Source organism: Dromiciops gliroides, chromosome 5 (assembly GCF_019393635.1).
Source record: "Dromiciops gliroides isolate mDroGli1 chromosome 5, mDroGli1.pri, whole genome shotgun sequence".
Taxonomy (NCBI): domain Eukaryota; kingdom Metazoa; phylum Chordata; class Mammalia; order Microbiotheria; family Microbiotheriidae; genus Dromiciops; species Dromiciops gliroides.
In genome coordinates, this window is record NC_057865.1 from 244,375,914 (window position 1) to 244,391,897 (window position 15,984).

Sequence of the window (15,984 nt, forward strand, 5' to 3'; positions counted from 1 at the left end):
AAGGTACCCTGTATGAAACATGAAGAAAACTGCCTCGTGTTTATATCAATGAATATTTATTCAATTATTATCTTTTTCCTGGGAAAGAGTGTATGTTATTATGAGAGCTATCACACTAAAATAATAAAAGATATTTAAGGCAGAAAAATGTTAATGTGTAAACAAATGGAATACGGTGGCTTACGGGATTCAAATATTCCTTGAGAGGAGAAATGATTAGGAAACTTAGGCCAAGTGTTTTCTTGTATAAAGAAAGCTCCCTTGTGCATTGTTTCCCCAATATGTGCAAAAAGGTCAGTATGAAATTTAAAAAAAACTAAAAAACTCCACGTTGGAGACAAACTAAACGCACACGTCTTTAATCTGGCTGTAGCCATCTCAGCCAGAAATGAGTCTCTGTCTAATCAGCCTTGCATCAGTTCCCAGTTACGCATATAAAGAGAGCAGGGAGAAGAGAAGCTTCACTGCTCCTTCTTCAGCACCCAAGCTCTGGACAGCGCCCGAGCAGCCTGCTCATCGTCCCTAGCCTCCCTTATATTCTTCTACTTTGCAGCTAGAGCTGAGGACTCAGCCTTAGCCACAGTTCGCTGGTTCCCCCTGCTGTAGAGAAAGGAAATTACAAAGATTTCCCCATGCAGCCAGCCATGATGATGTTTTCTAGTAAATATTGGGCAAGGAGGGGGCTTTCTTTGGATTCAGCAGTGCCTGAAGAGCATCAGCTTCTCAGCAGCTTAACAGTGAGTACCAAGGGATTGGCACTTTCAAGAGAGAATTTCTTAGTCTGGTGACTGTCTTGTTCTCAACAATGTCTATTTGTGGGTTAGTTGACCTTGCACACACGCGCCCACACACACACACGCACACACCCTTAAAGCACATCTAAACCACCTCCTGTAATGAATTAAAATACTAATTTATTAAAGTAACATATCTCCACGTTTTTCTTGATTCCTTTTCAGAAAGTTACTTGGAAGGGATTGAAAAAGTTATAAAAAAGAAGAGAAAGAAGTTGTAAGGAAATCTTTCTTATTCTAGAGTAGAAAAATGTGTATTAGATTTAGGATAGGTATTCTTGATGAGGAGGAATAAGGCAGAGTTAGATTTTCTGGACTTTCACTAGTATATTGCTGTTTCTTCCCCAAACTCCCTCTAATTTTAAAGTCCATAATTATTGTTTTCCACGTTTAATCTTCCAAAATGATCTTCAGTAATAATTGCTGGATTTGGAACTTCTTGAAAACTGGAAAGAAAAAGATTGGATTAATTTTGAAAGTACTTCCCTTTCCTCAGTTTCGTTTTAAAGTTGTTTAAAATTTAAAAAAAGAATAAAGCAAAATGTTTTTAGGTCCTAATTTAAGATGAAACTGCAGTGGAAGAAAATGTATCTAGGTTTTCATGCAGTGAAAATATTGAATGATATTTCACTATTGAAATAGCAGAGCTTATCAACTATTTCTAATTCTGTGGGGAGAAAAAAAATCTGACTATCTTAGCTCTGTGCATAAGCCAGAGGGCTTTATTAATCTTACACATTATTACTTCTAAATGAGTTGATAAAGCAAGGAAATTTTACCATTGTAATTATGGTATTTTGTAGAACCATTTAAATCAATTTTTAAAAAATTCTAAATAAGTGTAAATGACTTTCCTTGCATTTTAGTTCTACATAGATATTTGAAATGATCCAGCAAGTACATCAAGAATTTCTAAAGTAAGAATGAAATACTAAACTTAGAAAAGACAGAAACAAAATTATAGTCTCTTCATGTCCAAAATGAAGCTTAAATATTTAGGATTATGTTTTTAATATGATGAGGAGGCAGATATTGAAAGTAATAAGGAAATTGTAGTTCAAAATAGCTTTAAATAGACTATTACTATTAAACACGAAAGCCAGCATACATTTAGAACTCTGTGAAATCATAAATAATGAAGTCAACATTTATCTTTTTTCTATGAATTTTTGATGATTAAAAAACTGAGTATGAATGACGTGATAGAATGTTAATATGAAAAACATTTTTTTAAAGGGCATGGGGACAAAAGAAGAGAATAGCAAATTATCCTTTGCTGAATTCCCTACCACAGACACATTCTTTTAGTTCCTACAAAAATGCAGGGGAATGTTGTAAATGTTTTAATATCTTCAGTTGCAGAGGGGGAAACCACTCTTCTTGCTTAATTGTCAGAGCTTAGTGAGTATATTGCATAACCGTATGCATTTGGATGAGAGCACCATCAGTTCATAATTTTACAATAACTTTACATCATCTGTCAAAGGCAATTTGCAAGTTATTTTATTCCCTCATGTTCTTCTCATTTCTGACAGTGCTCTGACTCCTAAGAATCTGTCATCGTTATCATTAGCAAATTCCAGCTACTAGTCATTACTTAATCACATACTGTAGTATCTTGCATGGCTAATGAAGTTTTAATCCCTTTCAGTTCCACAGATGCCTCTATTTGCTCATGAGGATTAGTTATCTAGTTTTTTCATGTCTGGATTTTAACCTTCATTTCAATTGTTATCTACTGACACAATTTAGGTGGGCCCGGATAATGTACTCTCTGCCAGCATTGTAGCAATTAGATCTCCATTGACAGCATAAAATTAGAGTCAGAAGTTACAAATGGTGGTTTTATTGATTTAGGCACATGCATAGTCAGATGGAAGAATATAAAATGGTTGTTTACTTTCAAGTTATGTTGGAAAAAGTTTAAAAACAGGAATAATGAATCTTCGATCCTTTTGAATTTGCCTCAGTAACAGGTTTAATTCATGCACTGTGTTGTAGCTGTGGAAAGAGGTCTAGGTTTGAAGTCAGAAGACCTGGGTTTCAGTCTTCAACTGGGAAATCCATTGGTCAATTCAATAAACATTTATTAAGTAACTACTATAGATAGAAGAGAAGCAGTGTGCTGTAGTGTACTGGCTTCAGAGCCAAGAAGTAAGATGGGTTCAAGTTTCACGTCAACATAAACTGTGTGATCCTGGGCACGTTACTTAACTTCTCAGTGCCCCAGGCAACTCCCTAAGACTGTAAATTGCACAGCAGTTAACCCATCTGCCCATCTGCATTGGTGGAGGAAGTTTCCCCACTTGGAAATTCCCTGTTACAATAAAATCATAGATCCTTTCTCCATTCCTATAGATTGAGAAGCAGGGTATTCTGCTGAGGATGGTCAGGGAAGGAAACGAAGACAAAAAATGAAAAATTGAATGATTTTCTCAATAATATTATTTCATTCCTCACGTGGCCCTTTTACCTCTTTTCACTTCTCAAGGACTAACCCCTGTCTTCTTTTGCACTATTGCCTCCTATTTAGCTAATTGAAGCCAGCAGGCACAATTTCTCTTAACTCTTCTTTTCACTACTCTCAACCAGTTGGTATCCTTGCTCATATGGTTCTCCTTCCCTTCCCTCTCAGAAGCTGAGGACCTTCCTTCTTTGCTGAAACTAACCCTCTACCCGTACCTTTGACTTCATCCATTTTCATCTCTTCTGTGACCCCGTTCCAGTTCCAGCATATCCCTTAAATCCATTTCCTTCTCTGTATTCCCATTCAAACCACTCTAATTCAAGCTCTCGTCACTTCTCACACATATTATTCTAAGACCCTCCTTACTGGGTCTTTCTGTCTCCAGTCTTTCTCCTCTCTAATCCATCCTTCTCAAAGCAATTTGAGTCCTTTTCCTGATGTACTTCTCTGATTGTCACTCCTTTCCTGGAAAACCTTCTGTAATTCCTCATTCCCAATCTGATAGAATGTAAACTCTTTATTTACTACCTTGTTCAATGTGGCTCCAAATGGTCTTTTAAAAAGATTTATCTGATACTTCATGTACCCTACAGTTCAACTAAATTGGATCACTATCTGTCCCCTGTTCTTATCCTGCCCTATTCTATTTCTTTGCTTTCTCCTTATCCTGACCTCACACACTCTATCTTTACTGAAATCCCTAATTTCTTTCAAGCTCGATTTCAGGTGGCACCTTCTTGATGAAGCCTGCTTTGATTCCTCCTTGCCCTTAGGTGAAGCAACTTTTACCTTCATTCACAGCACTTTGTGATGACCTCTTCACTGCACTTGTCTAATTCTCCCTTGTATTAGAGTTAGTTGTGTAATTATCTTCTGTCTTTTTTCCACTCCCCTAACATCCAAAGATCTTATAGAACAGGATCTGTGGCCTAGATTCACCCTGCACATAGTAGGTGCTTAATATATTGTTGAATTCATTAACTTGTATCACATAATAACTTCTCTAAAACTCACTTTCCTAATTTATAAAGTGGGTACAATGATACTTGTAATGCTTACTCATTTTTTTTTTTTTGCAGGCAATGAGGGTTAAGTGACTTGCCCAGCGTGACACAGCTAGTAAGTGTCAAGTGTCTGAGGCTGGATTTGAACTCGGGTCCTCCTGAATCGAGGGCCAGTGCTCTATCCACTGCACCACCTAGCTGCCCCCTTACTCATTTTTTAAAGGAATAAATGAGAAGTATGTGAAATGCTTTATAACTGTAAAAAGATATATAAAATTTTATAATAATTATTAATACTTCAATATAAGATGCAAACTGGAAAGAAAACCTAAAGGCAGAGATTACTAATTAGTAATTCTTCCCCCCTTAAATGTTTTATTGATGCTCTTTTATTTTAATTTTTATATCATTGTTTGTTTCCAATTACTCTCCCCCCCCCCCACCTCCACTGCCAGGGGATCTTTCCCTTGCAATAAATAAGTACAGTTAAAGAAACAAATCAATACATTAGCCAATGAAAAATTTTTAGCATTTCTTGACAGTTGGATTTTTTTTTAATGATAGAGTGGATCCAAATTTATTTTTAATTAAAAAAATTTTTTTTTTGGTGAGGCAATTGGGGTTAAGTGACTTGCCCAAGGTCACACAGGTAGTAAGTGTTAAGTGTCTGAGGCCGAATTTGAACTCAGGTCCTCCTGACTCCAGAGCCAGTGCTCTATCCACTGCGCCACCTAGCTTCCCCCCAAATTTATTTAAAAAAAATTTTGAATTGGGGGCAGCTAGGTGGTGCAGTGGATTAAGTACCAGCCCTGGATTCGGGAGGACCTGAGTTCAAGTCTGGCCTCAGACACTTGATACTAGCTTGTGTGACCCAGGGCAAGTCACTTAACCCCCATTGCCCTGCAAAAACCAAACCAAACCAAACCAAAACAAAACAAAACAAAACAAAACAAAATTTGAATTACTGATAGGCTGAAAAGAGTCAAAACCAGTGGCTCAAAAATAGCCTACTGTCACATTTCTGATTTTCAGTTCTGAGCAATTCAACTGTATTTAGAATATCTAGACAGAGTTTGATTGCTCTGTTCATGTTAAGTTGTCTTTCAGTAATAGTCTCGATTCTCTGATAAATTCATTTATGGGAAGCTTATCTATACCATCTTTAATTTATTCATGAGCTACAGCATAGTCAGGTGGAAAGATCATTCAATTAGGAATTGTTAGTCCTACGTGTGGGTCCCATCTCTGTCACTAGCTAACTGTGTGAGCCTATACTCACACTTTGCCTCTTTGTGCCTCAGTTTCCTTGTATGTAAAATTAGGAAGGAAGAGAGAGGATAGGGACAGTTTCATTTTTGTCTTTGTATTTCCAACACCTAGCATTGTGCCTAGAATATAGTGGGTGCTTAAGAAATGCTTGTTGGCATAGAGGATAGGCTGCTGGACTTGGAGTCAGGAAGACCTGAGTTCTAATTCTTTCTCACGCACTCCCCATGTGACTCTGGATAAGTCATTTAACCTCTATCACCTTCAGTTTCCTCACCTTTAAAAAGGGACAATGATAGGGTTATTGTAAAGATCAAATGAGATAGCATATGTGAAGTACTTGGCAGACTTTAAAGTGCTATACAAATACAAGATGTTATTGAGTGAGTAATCTCTGAATGGTAAGGTTCCTGTCAGCTTGAGCATACCAGGACTGATTGTAATTTTCTGTCCCTTCTTTCTTACAGCTGAACAGAGCAAATGATGATAAGAAAGGCAACAAAGGTAGTGGCAAGAATGAAGCTGCTGGGGAAAGTGCAAAGACTGCAGTCGTGTTTTCTTTAAAAAATGAAGTTGGTGAATTAGTAAAAGCCTTACGGCTCTTTCAGGTATGTGCGAAACCTCCCGACATAGCCATGTGCATTGTTATGCACCTGTAATCTCTTGGGAAGCATGATTTAGTGAATGAGTGGAGTTCTGGGGATGATATAATTATGGATATTGGAATGTACAGAGAAAAAGAGCTTTATTGGGGGCAGCTAGGTGGCATAGTGGATAAAGCAGTGGCCCTGGATTCAGGAGGACCTGAGTTCAAAGCTGGCCTCAGACACTTGACACTTACTAGCTGTGTGACCCTGGGCAATTCACTTAACCCTCATTGCCTTGCAAAAAAAAAAAAAGATAGAAAGAAAGAAAGAGAGCTTTATGAGGCTTCACGAGTGGCAGCTAGATGAAACAGTAGATAGAGCACCAGCCCTGGAATCAGGAGGACCTGAGTTCAAATTCAGCCTCAGATACTCACTAATTGTGACCAATTGCCTCCAAAAACAAAGTAGTGTTCATCATCTAAACAACAAAATAGTAACCAATATCATGTGAAATATGTTTTTTAAAATCCAGACAATCTTTGGGGAATGATGACCCTATTACCAGGTGGAAAGGGCAGTAATACAAAGATACAGAGGGGTGTCTCTCTTTAAGCAATTTCGATGTGTAGAAAATGAAAGATTTCCACAAAGTATGATTACTACCGGTAGCTTAATATTGCAGAAAGAGTAATGAAGTTGGAGATAGAAGACTTGGGTTCAAATCTTGGTTCTGCTATTTACTAATTTCATACACAACAGGAAGTTACTTGCTTTTTTTGTGACTATGAAGAATGGAGGGCCAAAAAGACGAAGAGATTTGTCCAAGGTCACAAAGTTAATAAGTGATAAATCCGTAATTTGAATTTGGGTCCTCTGACTCTCAATTCAGAACTCTTTACATTGTTCTCAGTTTCTTCATCTATAAATTGAAAGGGTGGGCTATATGAATTCTCAGTTCTCTTACAGGGTAAAATCAATCTTATAATCTTATGAACTTTACAAAACTAGCCTTTATTTTTAGGAAGGATTCCCAATACTATTCCTTTCAATAAAAATTCCTTCAATAAAAAGTCTTTTTTTGGACATTGAAAATCACTTGATTTACACACACTTCATAGATGGTTGGGAATAATTAGTGTCAGAGATAAAATGGATTCAAGGCCAAATGCACTCCTTGGTTGAGTGGGAAAGATATGATTTAGATGACTGCAAATGGGAATCTGCTAGAAAAGGCCATATGACTGTCCTAGTTGAAGCAGTCAACTGGTAGAACTCATACAAAATTTGCTGTCACTTGGGAAGACAAATCTGGCATAGGGAGGTTTGGTGTATATATCCTGGAGCTGCACCATTGTTCAATCTGTCATGACGGTGCTGAAAGACTGAGTTAAAAGTAAACAACAGGTTAGCAACCTGGAGCAGGCAACTCCTTGAATAGCTTGATTTCCTGATTTCCCTATGATTTTTCCATATGATTCCTTCAGTACAGTGTTGAGGTTGGAGTTTACTTTTAAAATCCTCTATTAACTTTGAGATTCTAGGATTCCATGAATTGATGCCTTATTGACATGGATCTTATTCCTAATAAGGTCTTGAATAGGTAGTAAGAAGATAGATGAATTACCTTGGAAGTTTTTCATGTTGGAAATATTATAACAACATGCTTAATGATACAATAATAAAATGACCTTATTTCCAAGGTCATGCCTAGAGAATGATAGGGAACAAGGGTAGGGAAGGGGCAAAGAAAGAGTCTGCTGTATTGATATTCTATGAGAATATACATCAGCATCTGAAAAAATAAATTCACCAGGTTGGCTAGCTACATTGATCAAATCAAACAAATAATGAGTAATTCTTCTATTACAAACAATTATTATTTATAAATAATTGTTATTTACAAGTCCACTCTATCCTTCAGGACATAATGGGCATTTAACTAGTTCACTGAGTGAGCGTGGACAGGATAGGTTTGGGACAGGATTCATAAGACCTGAATTCTACAGTTATCCCTTCCGCCTGGTGGGGGTTAGGAGCACGGCACCCCTGGGATCTGGAAAAATTTGCATAAATTATTTGGCTTTCCCTTCATATCAGAGAAGTCTGAATTATTGTGTTGTTAAAAATAAAACATGTTGATGTTATACAATACTATACATATATTTTATTCATTTCTGAGTTTCTAAATTTCTTCTGTATCATCTGCTGGCCTTTGCATATTGTCTGCAGATTCTGCAAAACTCCCCCCAAATTCCCATTTAATTTCTTATGCCAAACTGTGATATATGTCAACTATGATGGGGAAAGTTACAATGTGGGAGGGATAACAGTAGTTTAACCCTTGCTCTTTATCAGCTGTAGAACTTTGGGGAAGCTACTTAAACTCCCTGAGTTCCAATAACTGTAAAATGGAAATAAAAGTACATGCCTTGGGGGCAGCTAGGTGGCACAGTGGATAAAGCACTGGCCCTGGATTCAGGAGGACCTGAGTTCAAATCTAGCCTTAGACACTTGACACTCACTAGCTGTGTGACCCTGGGCAAGTCACTTAACCTTCATTGCTCTGCAAAATAAATAAGTAAATAAATAAATTAAAAAAAATTAAAAATACATGCCTTTCCTACATTACAGTAATATTATGAGAATAAAATAATATAATTGATAATGAAAGCACCTTAAAAACACTAAATCTCTATATTATTTTAAGAATACACAATTGGGTATTATCTCCATTAATATAGATTATAATTTCTTCACACCTTAGTAGAATTTCTATAGCCCCTCAAATGAATCACCTGGCACCTGGTGGGGCATCTTCTGGTGGTGAATCTCTCCACATGTTGCTACACTTATTCTCAGATGATGGATGGGTTATCTGTCACTGGATCCTTTCTCAAAGCCCTTTTAGCTTGGCAGGACTTTTCATAGCTCATGCTCTGTTTGGTATATATGAGGAGATCATGGGTGAAGACACACAATAAAAAATGTAACCACTCCAAGCATCATGAGTCAGGCACTTTGCTGCTCACAGCTGTGCAAACATGAGGCTCCCCAGCCCACTGGCACTCAACTGGTGTCATGGGCATACTATGGGATGCAGATTTCTGTCCTTATAACTGATTCTTGTTGCTGAATAGATTCATAGGGACTGAGTGGGAAGGAGACCTTAGGGACAGTCAATCAATGGGTGGTCTGGATTGTACAACCCCCTTATTGACTACAGAGTCATTGTGATTAGGAAAGTTTGCTAACCATGTTTAGCTGGATTGGAATAAAATTTGCTAACCTTGCATTCGTTGCCTAAATGTAGCTGACCAAGCCAATTACTGAATATATAGAAACTTTCTGGCACATAGGTGGGTGGATTGGTGGTCAAACATGTAGTTTTATCTGTCACCTAGGGTCTAGCAACAGACCAATCCTCACATATAGTCTTTGAGAACAAAGGTAACTTCACTTTATAATGTTACCTTGGGGTTGGAGTTTAATGGAGGATTATTATTAATCAGTTTAGGCTTTTTTCTTTTTTAAAGTTAAACCCAAATCCAATCATCTGGAGTGGTATAGAGGAAAGTGCACAGTGCACAACGTCAAGAGACCTGTGTATTCGTCCTGACACTTTTAAGCTATGTGATCAGAACCTCTCTGGGTCCCAATTTCTTAATCTATAATATGAAGAACTTGGAATAAATGCATTCAAGGGCTCTTCCAAATCTCAAATTGCACGATTCTATATTCATTCACTCATTTATTTGGCAAATATTTGAGTGCCTACTATATGACCAAGGGGTTGTGCAAGGTAGTGTTGGGAACATACAGGTGTATAGGGCACAGTTCTCACTCTCAAGGTCCTGATAATTCAATAGGAGAGATAAGACACACATGCATGTAACTGGGATGCAGAGTAGTATGTGTGGTACAAAGAAGGAAAGAGGAGAGATCTTTTGGCTAGAATGATGGGGAAATAGGAGGAAGGGGGTAATGTTTAAGTTGGGCCTTGAAGGATAAGAAGAATACCTAGAGGTGGGAATGGGGGAAGAGGTAGGCCTGGGGAGGCCATTGTAGGAAGTGGATAATGGCAAGAGTCAAGGTTCAGAGGCAAGAGAGCTCCAGAATTATTTGAGTAACAGTAAGTAGTCTAGTTTGACAGTAAAGTAGGATTTGTGTGGAAGAAGTGGGAGGGTGAATTCAACATGGAGGTCGGGTCCAGATTTGGACTATAGAGATGCCTGAATTTTCAGTCCAAGGAATATGCCAAATAACTCATTTGAATGAACCCTTGAGTGAGATGTTTATATGACACCAAAATTACTGGCTGAAAGGTGAGAAGATTCAGTTAGACAACGAAATGTTTGGTTTACGTGATGCCAAACAACTACTCTTATTCTTCAGCTATTTTAAGTTGGATGTTCTGACATCTCATTGACACCAGTGACACTGTAGCGTGGTTTAGAGTAACCAAGTAGGCTAGCTTGTATACAGTTTTTTCCTTTCTTCATTAATCAAAGCTAAGAATGCATTTTTAAAAGTGTAGCAAAGAAGCAAGCCATGAATCATTTTTGCTCTATGTAAGAAAATAAGCTTATTCTTAGCTTTGTGTCTGATGGAGGGAGGTAACCCATTGACCACCAGGCGGTGATGACAAAAAGATCAAAAGCAGGGAAAAATGATATCTCCAAAAGTCCATTTGCTCATGTTTTCATAGGAAAAGCATGTGAACATGGTGCACATCGAGTCTAGGAAATCCAGACGAAGAAGTTCTGAGGTCGAAATCTTTGTGGATTGTGACTGCAGCAAGAAGGAATTTAGTGAGCTCATTCAGTTGCTGAAATTTCAAACCACCATTGTGACACTGAACCCACCAGAGAATATTTGGACAGAGGAGGAAGGCAAGGCCACTTTTGCATCTCTTGTTTTTACTCTCTAGTCAATATTGCACAGGAAGAGTGAGCTAATGTTTTTGACCTCACACTCTGTTTCTAACAGACCTAGAGGATGTCTTGTGGTTTCCCCGGAAGATTGCTGAATTAGACAAATGTTCTCACCGAGTTCTCATGTATGGCTCAGAGCTGGATGCGGATCACCCAGTAAGTAAGAGGGAAAATCCCAATGAGAATATTCCAGGTTGTTGGATTTTGTTGTGGGGTACTGCTATATTGATATTTATGTCAAGTGAGAACAGCTCTTCAGACTAAAATATGTCTCAATTTACCTTAGGATAGATCTGGTGGGGTCTTAAGTTTGTGGGGTTTTTTTTGTTCCACAGACCCCTTTGGCAGTCTGTTGAAGCCCATGGAATCTTTCTCAGAATAATATTTTGTTTGTTTGTTTGTTTGTTTTTGTGGGGCAATGAGGGTTAAGTGACTTGCCGAGAGTCAAGTGTCTGAGGCTGGATTTGAACTCAGGTCCTCCTGAATTCAGGGCTGGTGTTTTATCCACTGTGCCACCTAGCTGCCCCTAGAATAATATTTTTTAAATACATAAAATGAAACATGTAGGATTACAAAGAAAATTGCTTTGAAATATAGCTATCGATCAGTCTGTCCATCCATTTATCCATTATCTATCTGTCTGTCCGTCTGTCTATCTTCACAAGACCACACCACACCCAAATCATGGACTCCAAGGATTTAGAAGCCCTGTCTAGAGGGATAACATTTTCATATTTGTGTGCACATGTTTATTTTTAATTAAAAAAATTTGGGGTAGCTAGGGGGCACAGTGGATAGATCACTGGCCCTGGATTCAGGAGTACCTGAGCTCAAATCCGGCCTCAGACACTTAACACTTACTAGCTGTGTGACCCTGAGCAAGTCACTTAACCCCAATTGCTCCGCGCCAAAAAAAAAAGTTCGTTTTTGTGGGACAATAAAGGTTAATCCAGGAATCAGCCAATATGGCTAGAACTACGATATACTAGTTGAAAAACTCAACCTATCCTGTTATTTAGTATCAAGTAGATAAAAAGTGGGGTAACTAGGTGGTGCAGTGGATAGATTCTGGGAGTCAGGAAGACTCATCTTCCTGAGTTCAAATCCAGCCTCAGACACTTACTAGCTGTGTGACCCTAGGCAAGTCATTTAACCCTGTTAGCCTCAGTTTCCTCATCTGTAAAATGAACTGGAGAAGGAAATGACAAAGCGCTCCAGTATCTTTGTCAAGAAAATCTCAAATGGGGTCACAGAGAATCAGACACAGCTGAAATGACTGAACAAATCACTTACTTTCTCTGAGCCTCAGTTTTTTCATTTGTAAAGCACTACCCACCTACCTCATGGGGTTTTCATGAGGAAAGTGCTTTGAAAATCTTAAAACTTGCCGTACCAGGGGCAGCTAGGTGGTGCAATGGATAGAGCACCAGCCCTGGAGTCAGGAGTACCTGAGTTCAAATCCGGCCTCAGACACTTGACACTTACTAGCTGTGTGACCTTGGGCAAGTCACTTAACCCCAATTGCCTCACTAAAACAAAACAAAACCCAAAAACTTGCCGTACCAGAAAGCACTGGGTTTGGAAAGATTATAGCACTAGACTAGGCTTCAAATCCTGCCTTTTGCTTATTTCTTGTGTGATCTCAGGTACGTCAATTAATTTCTTGGGGCTTCAATTTACTAATTGGTAAAATGAAAGACTTGGCCAGGTGACCTTTTAGGTATGTTCCAGTTCTAATTCTGATCCCTTGCAAACAAATATGTTACCGTAGGGCCCTTTCAACTCTAAAACCAGTGGTTCTATAGAAATGTTAGTTATTATTATTATTAATAATTAATAATAATTATTATTCTTGTTATAAAAAGTAACTATCCTAGGGTAATGCAAAGACTGGCTGTTAACTTTCTGGGTGATCTTGGGTAAGTCCTTTCACTTTGTGAGTCTAAAGTTGTTGTTGTTTTTTGGTAGGCAGTGAGGGTTAAGTGACTTGCCCAGGGTCACACAGCTAGTGTAAAATGTCTGAGGCTGGATTTGAACTCAGGTCCTCCTGAATCCAAGGCCAGTGCTTTATCTACTGCACCACTTCGCTGCCCCCTAAAGTTGTATTTTTAAAAAAATATTATTGTCCAGTCATTTCAGTCGTGTATGACTCTTTGTGACCCCATTTGGGGTTTTCTTGGCAAAGATACTGGAGTGGTTTGCTGTTTCCTTCTTCAGCTCATTTTACAGATGAAGAAATGGAGGCAAATAGGGCAAAATGACTTCCCCAGGATTACACAACTAGTAAGTGTCTGAGGCCAGATTTGAACTCTCAGGTCTTCATGATTCCAGGTCTAGTGTTCTATCCACTACAACACCTAGCTGCCCCTTTTTAAAATAGAAAAAGTGGAAACTAAGATGCTGATGGACCTCAGAGGGTATTGAAAAGACTTGCTAATAAAACAACTGGAAAGCATGTTGGAGAGTATGGGTGCTTAATCCCAGAACTGCAGGTGATCTATTGCATCACCTCAGCCATCTCTCAGGCATCGAAGGAGTTCTTTCCAACCTTAAATCCCCAAATGTTCCTCTTAGGCTAGTTTGAAAATTATTCAGCCCATAGCAGGGGGTTAGCCATTTCCTCAGAATGACTATAGCATCACTGACCTTGCTGTGAAAGAAATTTTATTTTGGTATCCAGTCTAAATTTCTCTTCGCTTAATTTCATCCCATTACTCCTAATTATATCCACCTTACGAGGCCTTCTCTTATTTGATGTGCAACCACTAGAAATAATTGCAAGTAGTTAGCAATTCCCCACCTCAATCATGTGTTTTGGTGTTGGGTTTTTTTTTCTACCACATATTTATTTTACAGATAGACCAAATGTTCATTTTGCAAAATTTAATTTTGGTGCATTATTATTTAGTGAGTAACAGAAAAGATACTGTATGCTTTTTTTTGTGCCTGGGCTAGGTACAGAGATGAGGGGGGGGGTGTCCCTGGGACACCTTGCTTTGATGCCCTCAAAAGGGAATTAGCTGGCTATAGGAGAGACTTAGAATGTGAGATTTGGGGAGATAAATCTTATTGGACAGGGTTTAGAATCAGAGGATTAGAGAGTTAGAGCTAGAAGAGATATCAGAGGTGGCATCATCTTCACCACCACCACCACCATCATCCTCATCATAGCATTTTCATAGTGCTTTAAGGTTTGTAAAAAAGTGTTTTGGACAGCTAGGTGGTGCAGTGGATGAAGCACCAGCCATGGGTTCAGGAGGACCTGAGTTCAAATTTGATCTCAGACACTTGACACTTACTAGCTGTGTGACCTTGGGCAAGTCACTTAACCCTCATTGCACCACAAAAAAAGGTTTTTTATTCATATTATCTCATTTTAGTCTCCCAACAGCCCTGTAGGTAGGTGTTATTATTATCCCTATTTTATAGATAAAGAAACAGAAGCTGTCAGACAGAAGTTAAGTAACTTGTCCAGGATCACGCAGCTAGCAAATCTTTGAAACTGGATTTGAAATTCAGTCTTCCTGACTTCAGGTCCAGCACTCTAACCATTGTGCAACCTCTCTGGCTCATTGTAGATAGAACTTTAGACTTCTGGTCAGGAAAATCTGAGTTCAAATCCTGCTTCAGGCACTTACTAGCTACATGATCTTAGACAAGTCACCTAACCTCTCTTAGCCTCTGTTTCTTCATTTATAAAATGAGGGAAATAATAGCACCTTCTTGTAAGGGTTTTAGAAAGATAAAATGAGATTTTATATCAAATTATATGCTTTATTAGTATAAATATAATTAACATATTATATTACATATATAACATAATCATACACATGATGCTTTGCAAACTCTAAAAGGATATACAAATGTTAGCTATTATTATTATTATTATTTAGTCCAATGCCTTCATATTTCTAGTTGAGGAAACTGAGTCCCAGAGAGGTTAATTTATTCTAAGGTTATAATGATAGTTAGCTAAGCTGGAATTTGATAACAGGTTCTCTCACTCCAAATCCTGTGTTCTTTTTACTACCCCATGTTTCCTGGAACATTTTTAATAGTTGAGCCAATATTTAATAAAATAATAGTATCAATGTTCAGTTGAGGGTACTAGGTAGAGGCTGTTGTCCATTCTGGGTGTTCTATTTGGAACGACAGCTGCAAAACACTGACCTGTGACCAACTGTAGCCCAGGTTAGTCTGTCTCTATTTTTCCTTTCCTTTCCTTTCCTTTCCTTTCCTTTCCTTTCCTTTCCTTTCCTTTCCTTTCCTTTCCTTTCCTTTCCTTTCCTTTCCTTTCCTTTCCTTTCCTTTCCTTTCCTTTCCTTTCCTTTCCTTTCCTTTCCTTTCCTTTCCTTTCCTTTCCTTTCCTTTCCTTTCCTTTCCTTTCCTTTCCTTTCCTTTCCTTTCCTTTCCTTTCCTTTCCTTTCCTTTCCTTTTCCTTACTTCCTTCTTCCTTCCTTCCTTCCTTCCTTCCTTCCTTCCTTCCTTCCTTCCTTCCTTCCTTCCTTCCTTCCTTCCTTCCTTCCTTCCTTTCTTTCTTTCTTCCTTTCTTTTCTTCTTTGTCATACAATGAGGGTTAAGTGACTTGCCCAGGGTCACACAGCTAGTAAGTGTCAAGTGTCTGAGGCTGGATTTGAACTCAGGTCCTCCCGAATCCAGGGCCAGTGCTTGATCAACTGTGCCACCTAGTTGCCCCGAATGCTCTCTCTCTAAATGCCAGTGTAGATATCTGCTCAGTGTCCTCTCTTCCCAGTTTTCACCTAGCTCATGTAGCCACACAGGGCAGTCTGGATTATTGGAGCTAACAGGAGGCCTTTGGATAATTACCACATTTGGTTAATGAGGAATGGTAGTAATTCATTCTTCCAGCTACTCTGGGATGATGCAGGTGCATCAGAAGTGGGATGCCATTAGGATAGTGCCATGCCTCAGAGA

General features: G+C 38.6%; 1 protein-coding gene across 1 annotated transcript in view; it reads left to right on the top strand.

Moving 5' to 3' along the window:
* The first annotated feature begins 482 nt into the window (after window positions 1–482).
* The window catches only part of TPH2 (tryptophan hydroxylase 2), a 134,281-nt gene continuing 118,779 nt past the window's right edge, over window positions 483–15,984 (top strand). The window contains exons 1-4 of the mRNA XM_043967865.1: window positions 483–737; window positions 5,999–6,139; window positions 10,824–11,007; window positions 11,105–11,205. Coding sequence (XP_043823800.1) covers window positions 633–737; window positions 5,999–6,139; window positions 10,824–11,007; window positions 11,105–11,205 — 531 coding nt within the window. The 5' untranslated portion in view covers window positions 483–632. The remainder of the gene's footprint in view (window positions 738–5,998; window positions 6,140–10,823; window positions 11,008–11,104; window positions 11,206–15,984) is intronic.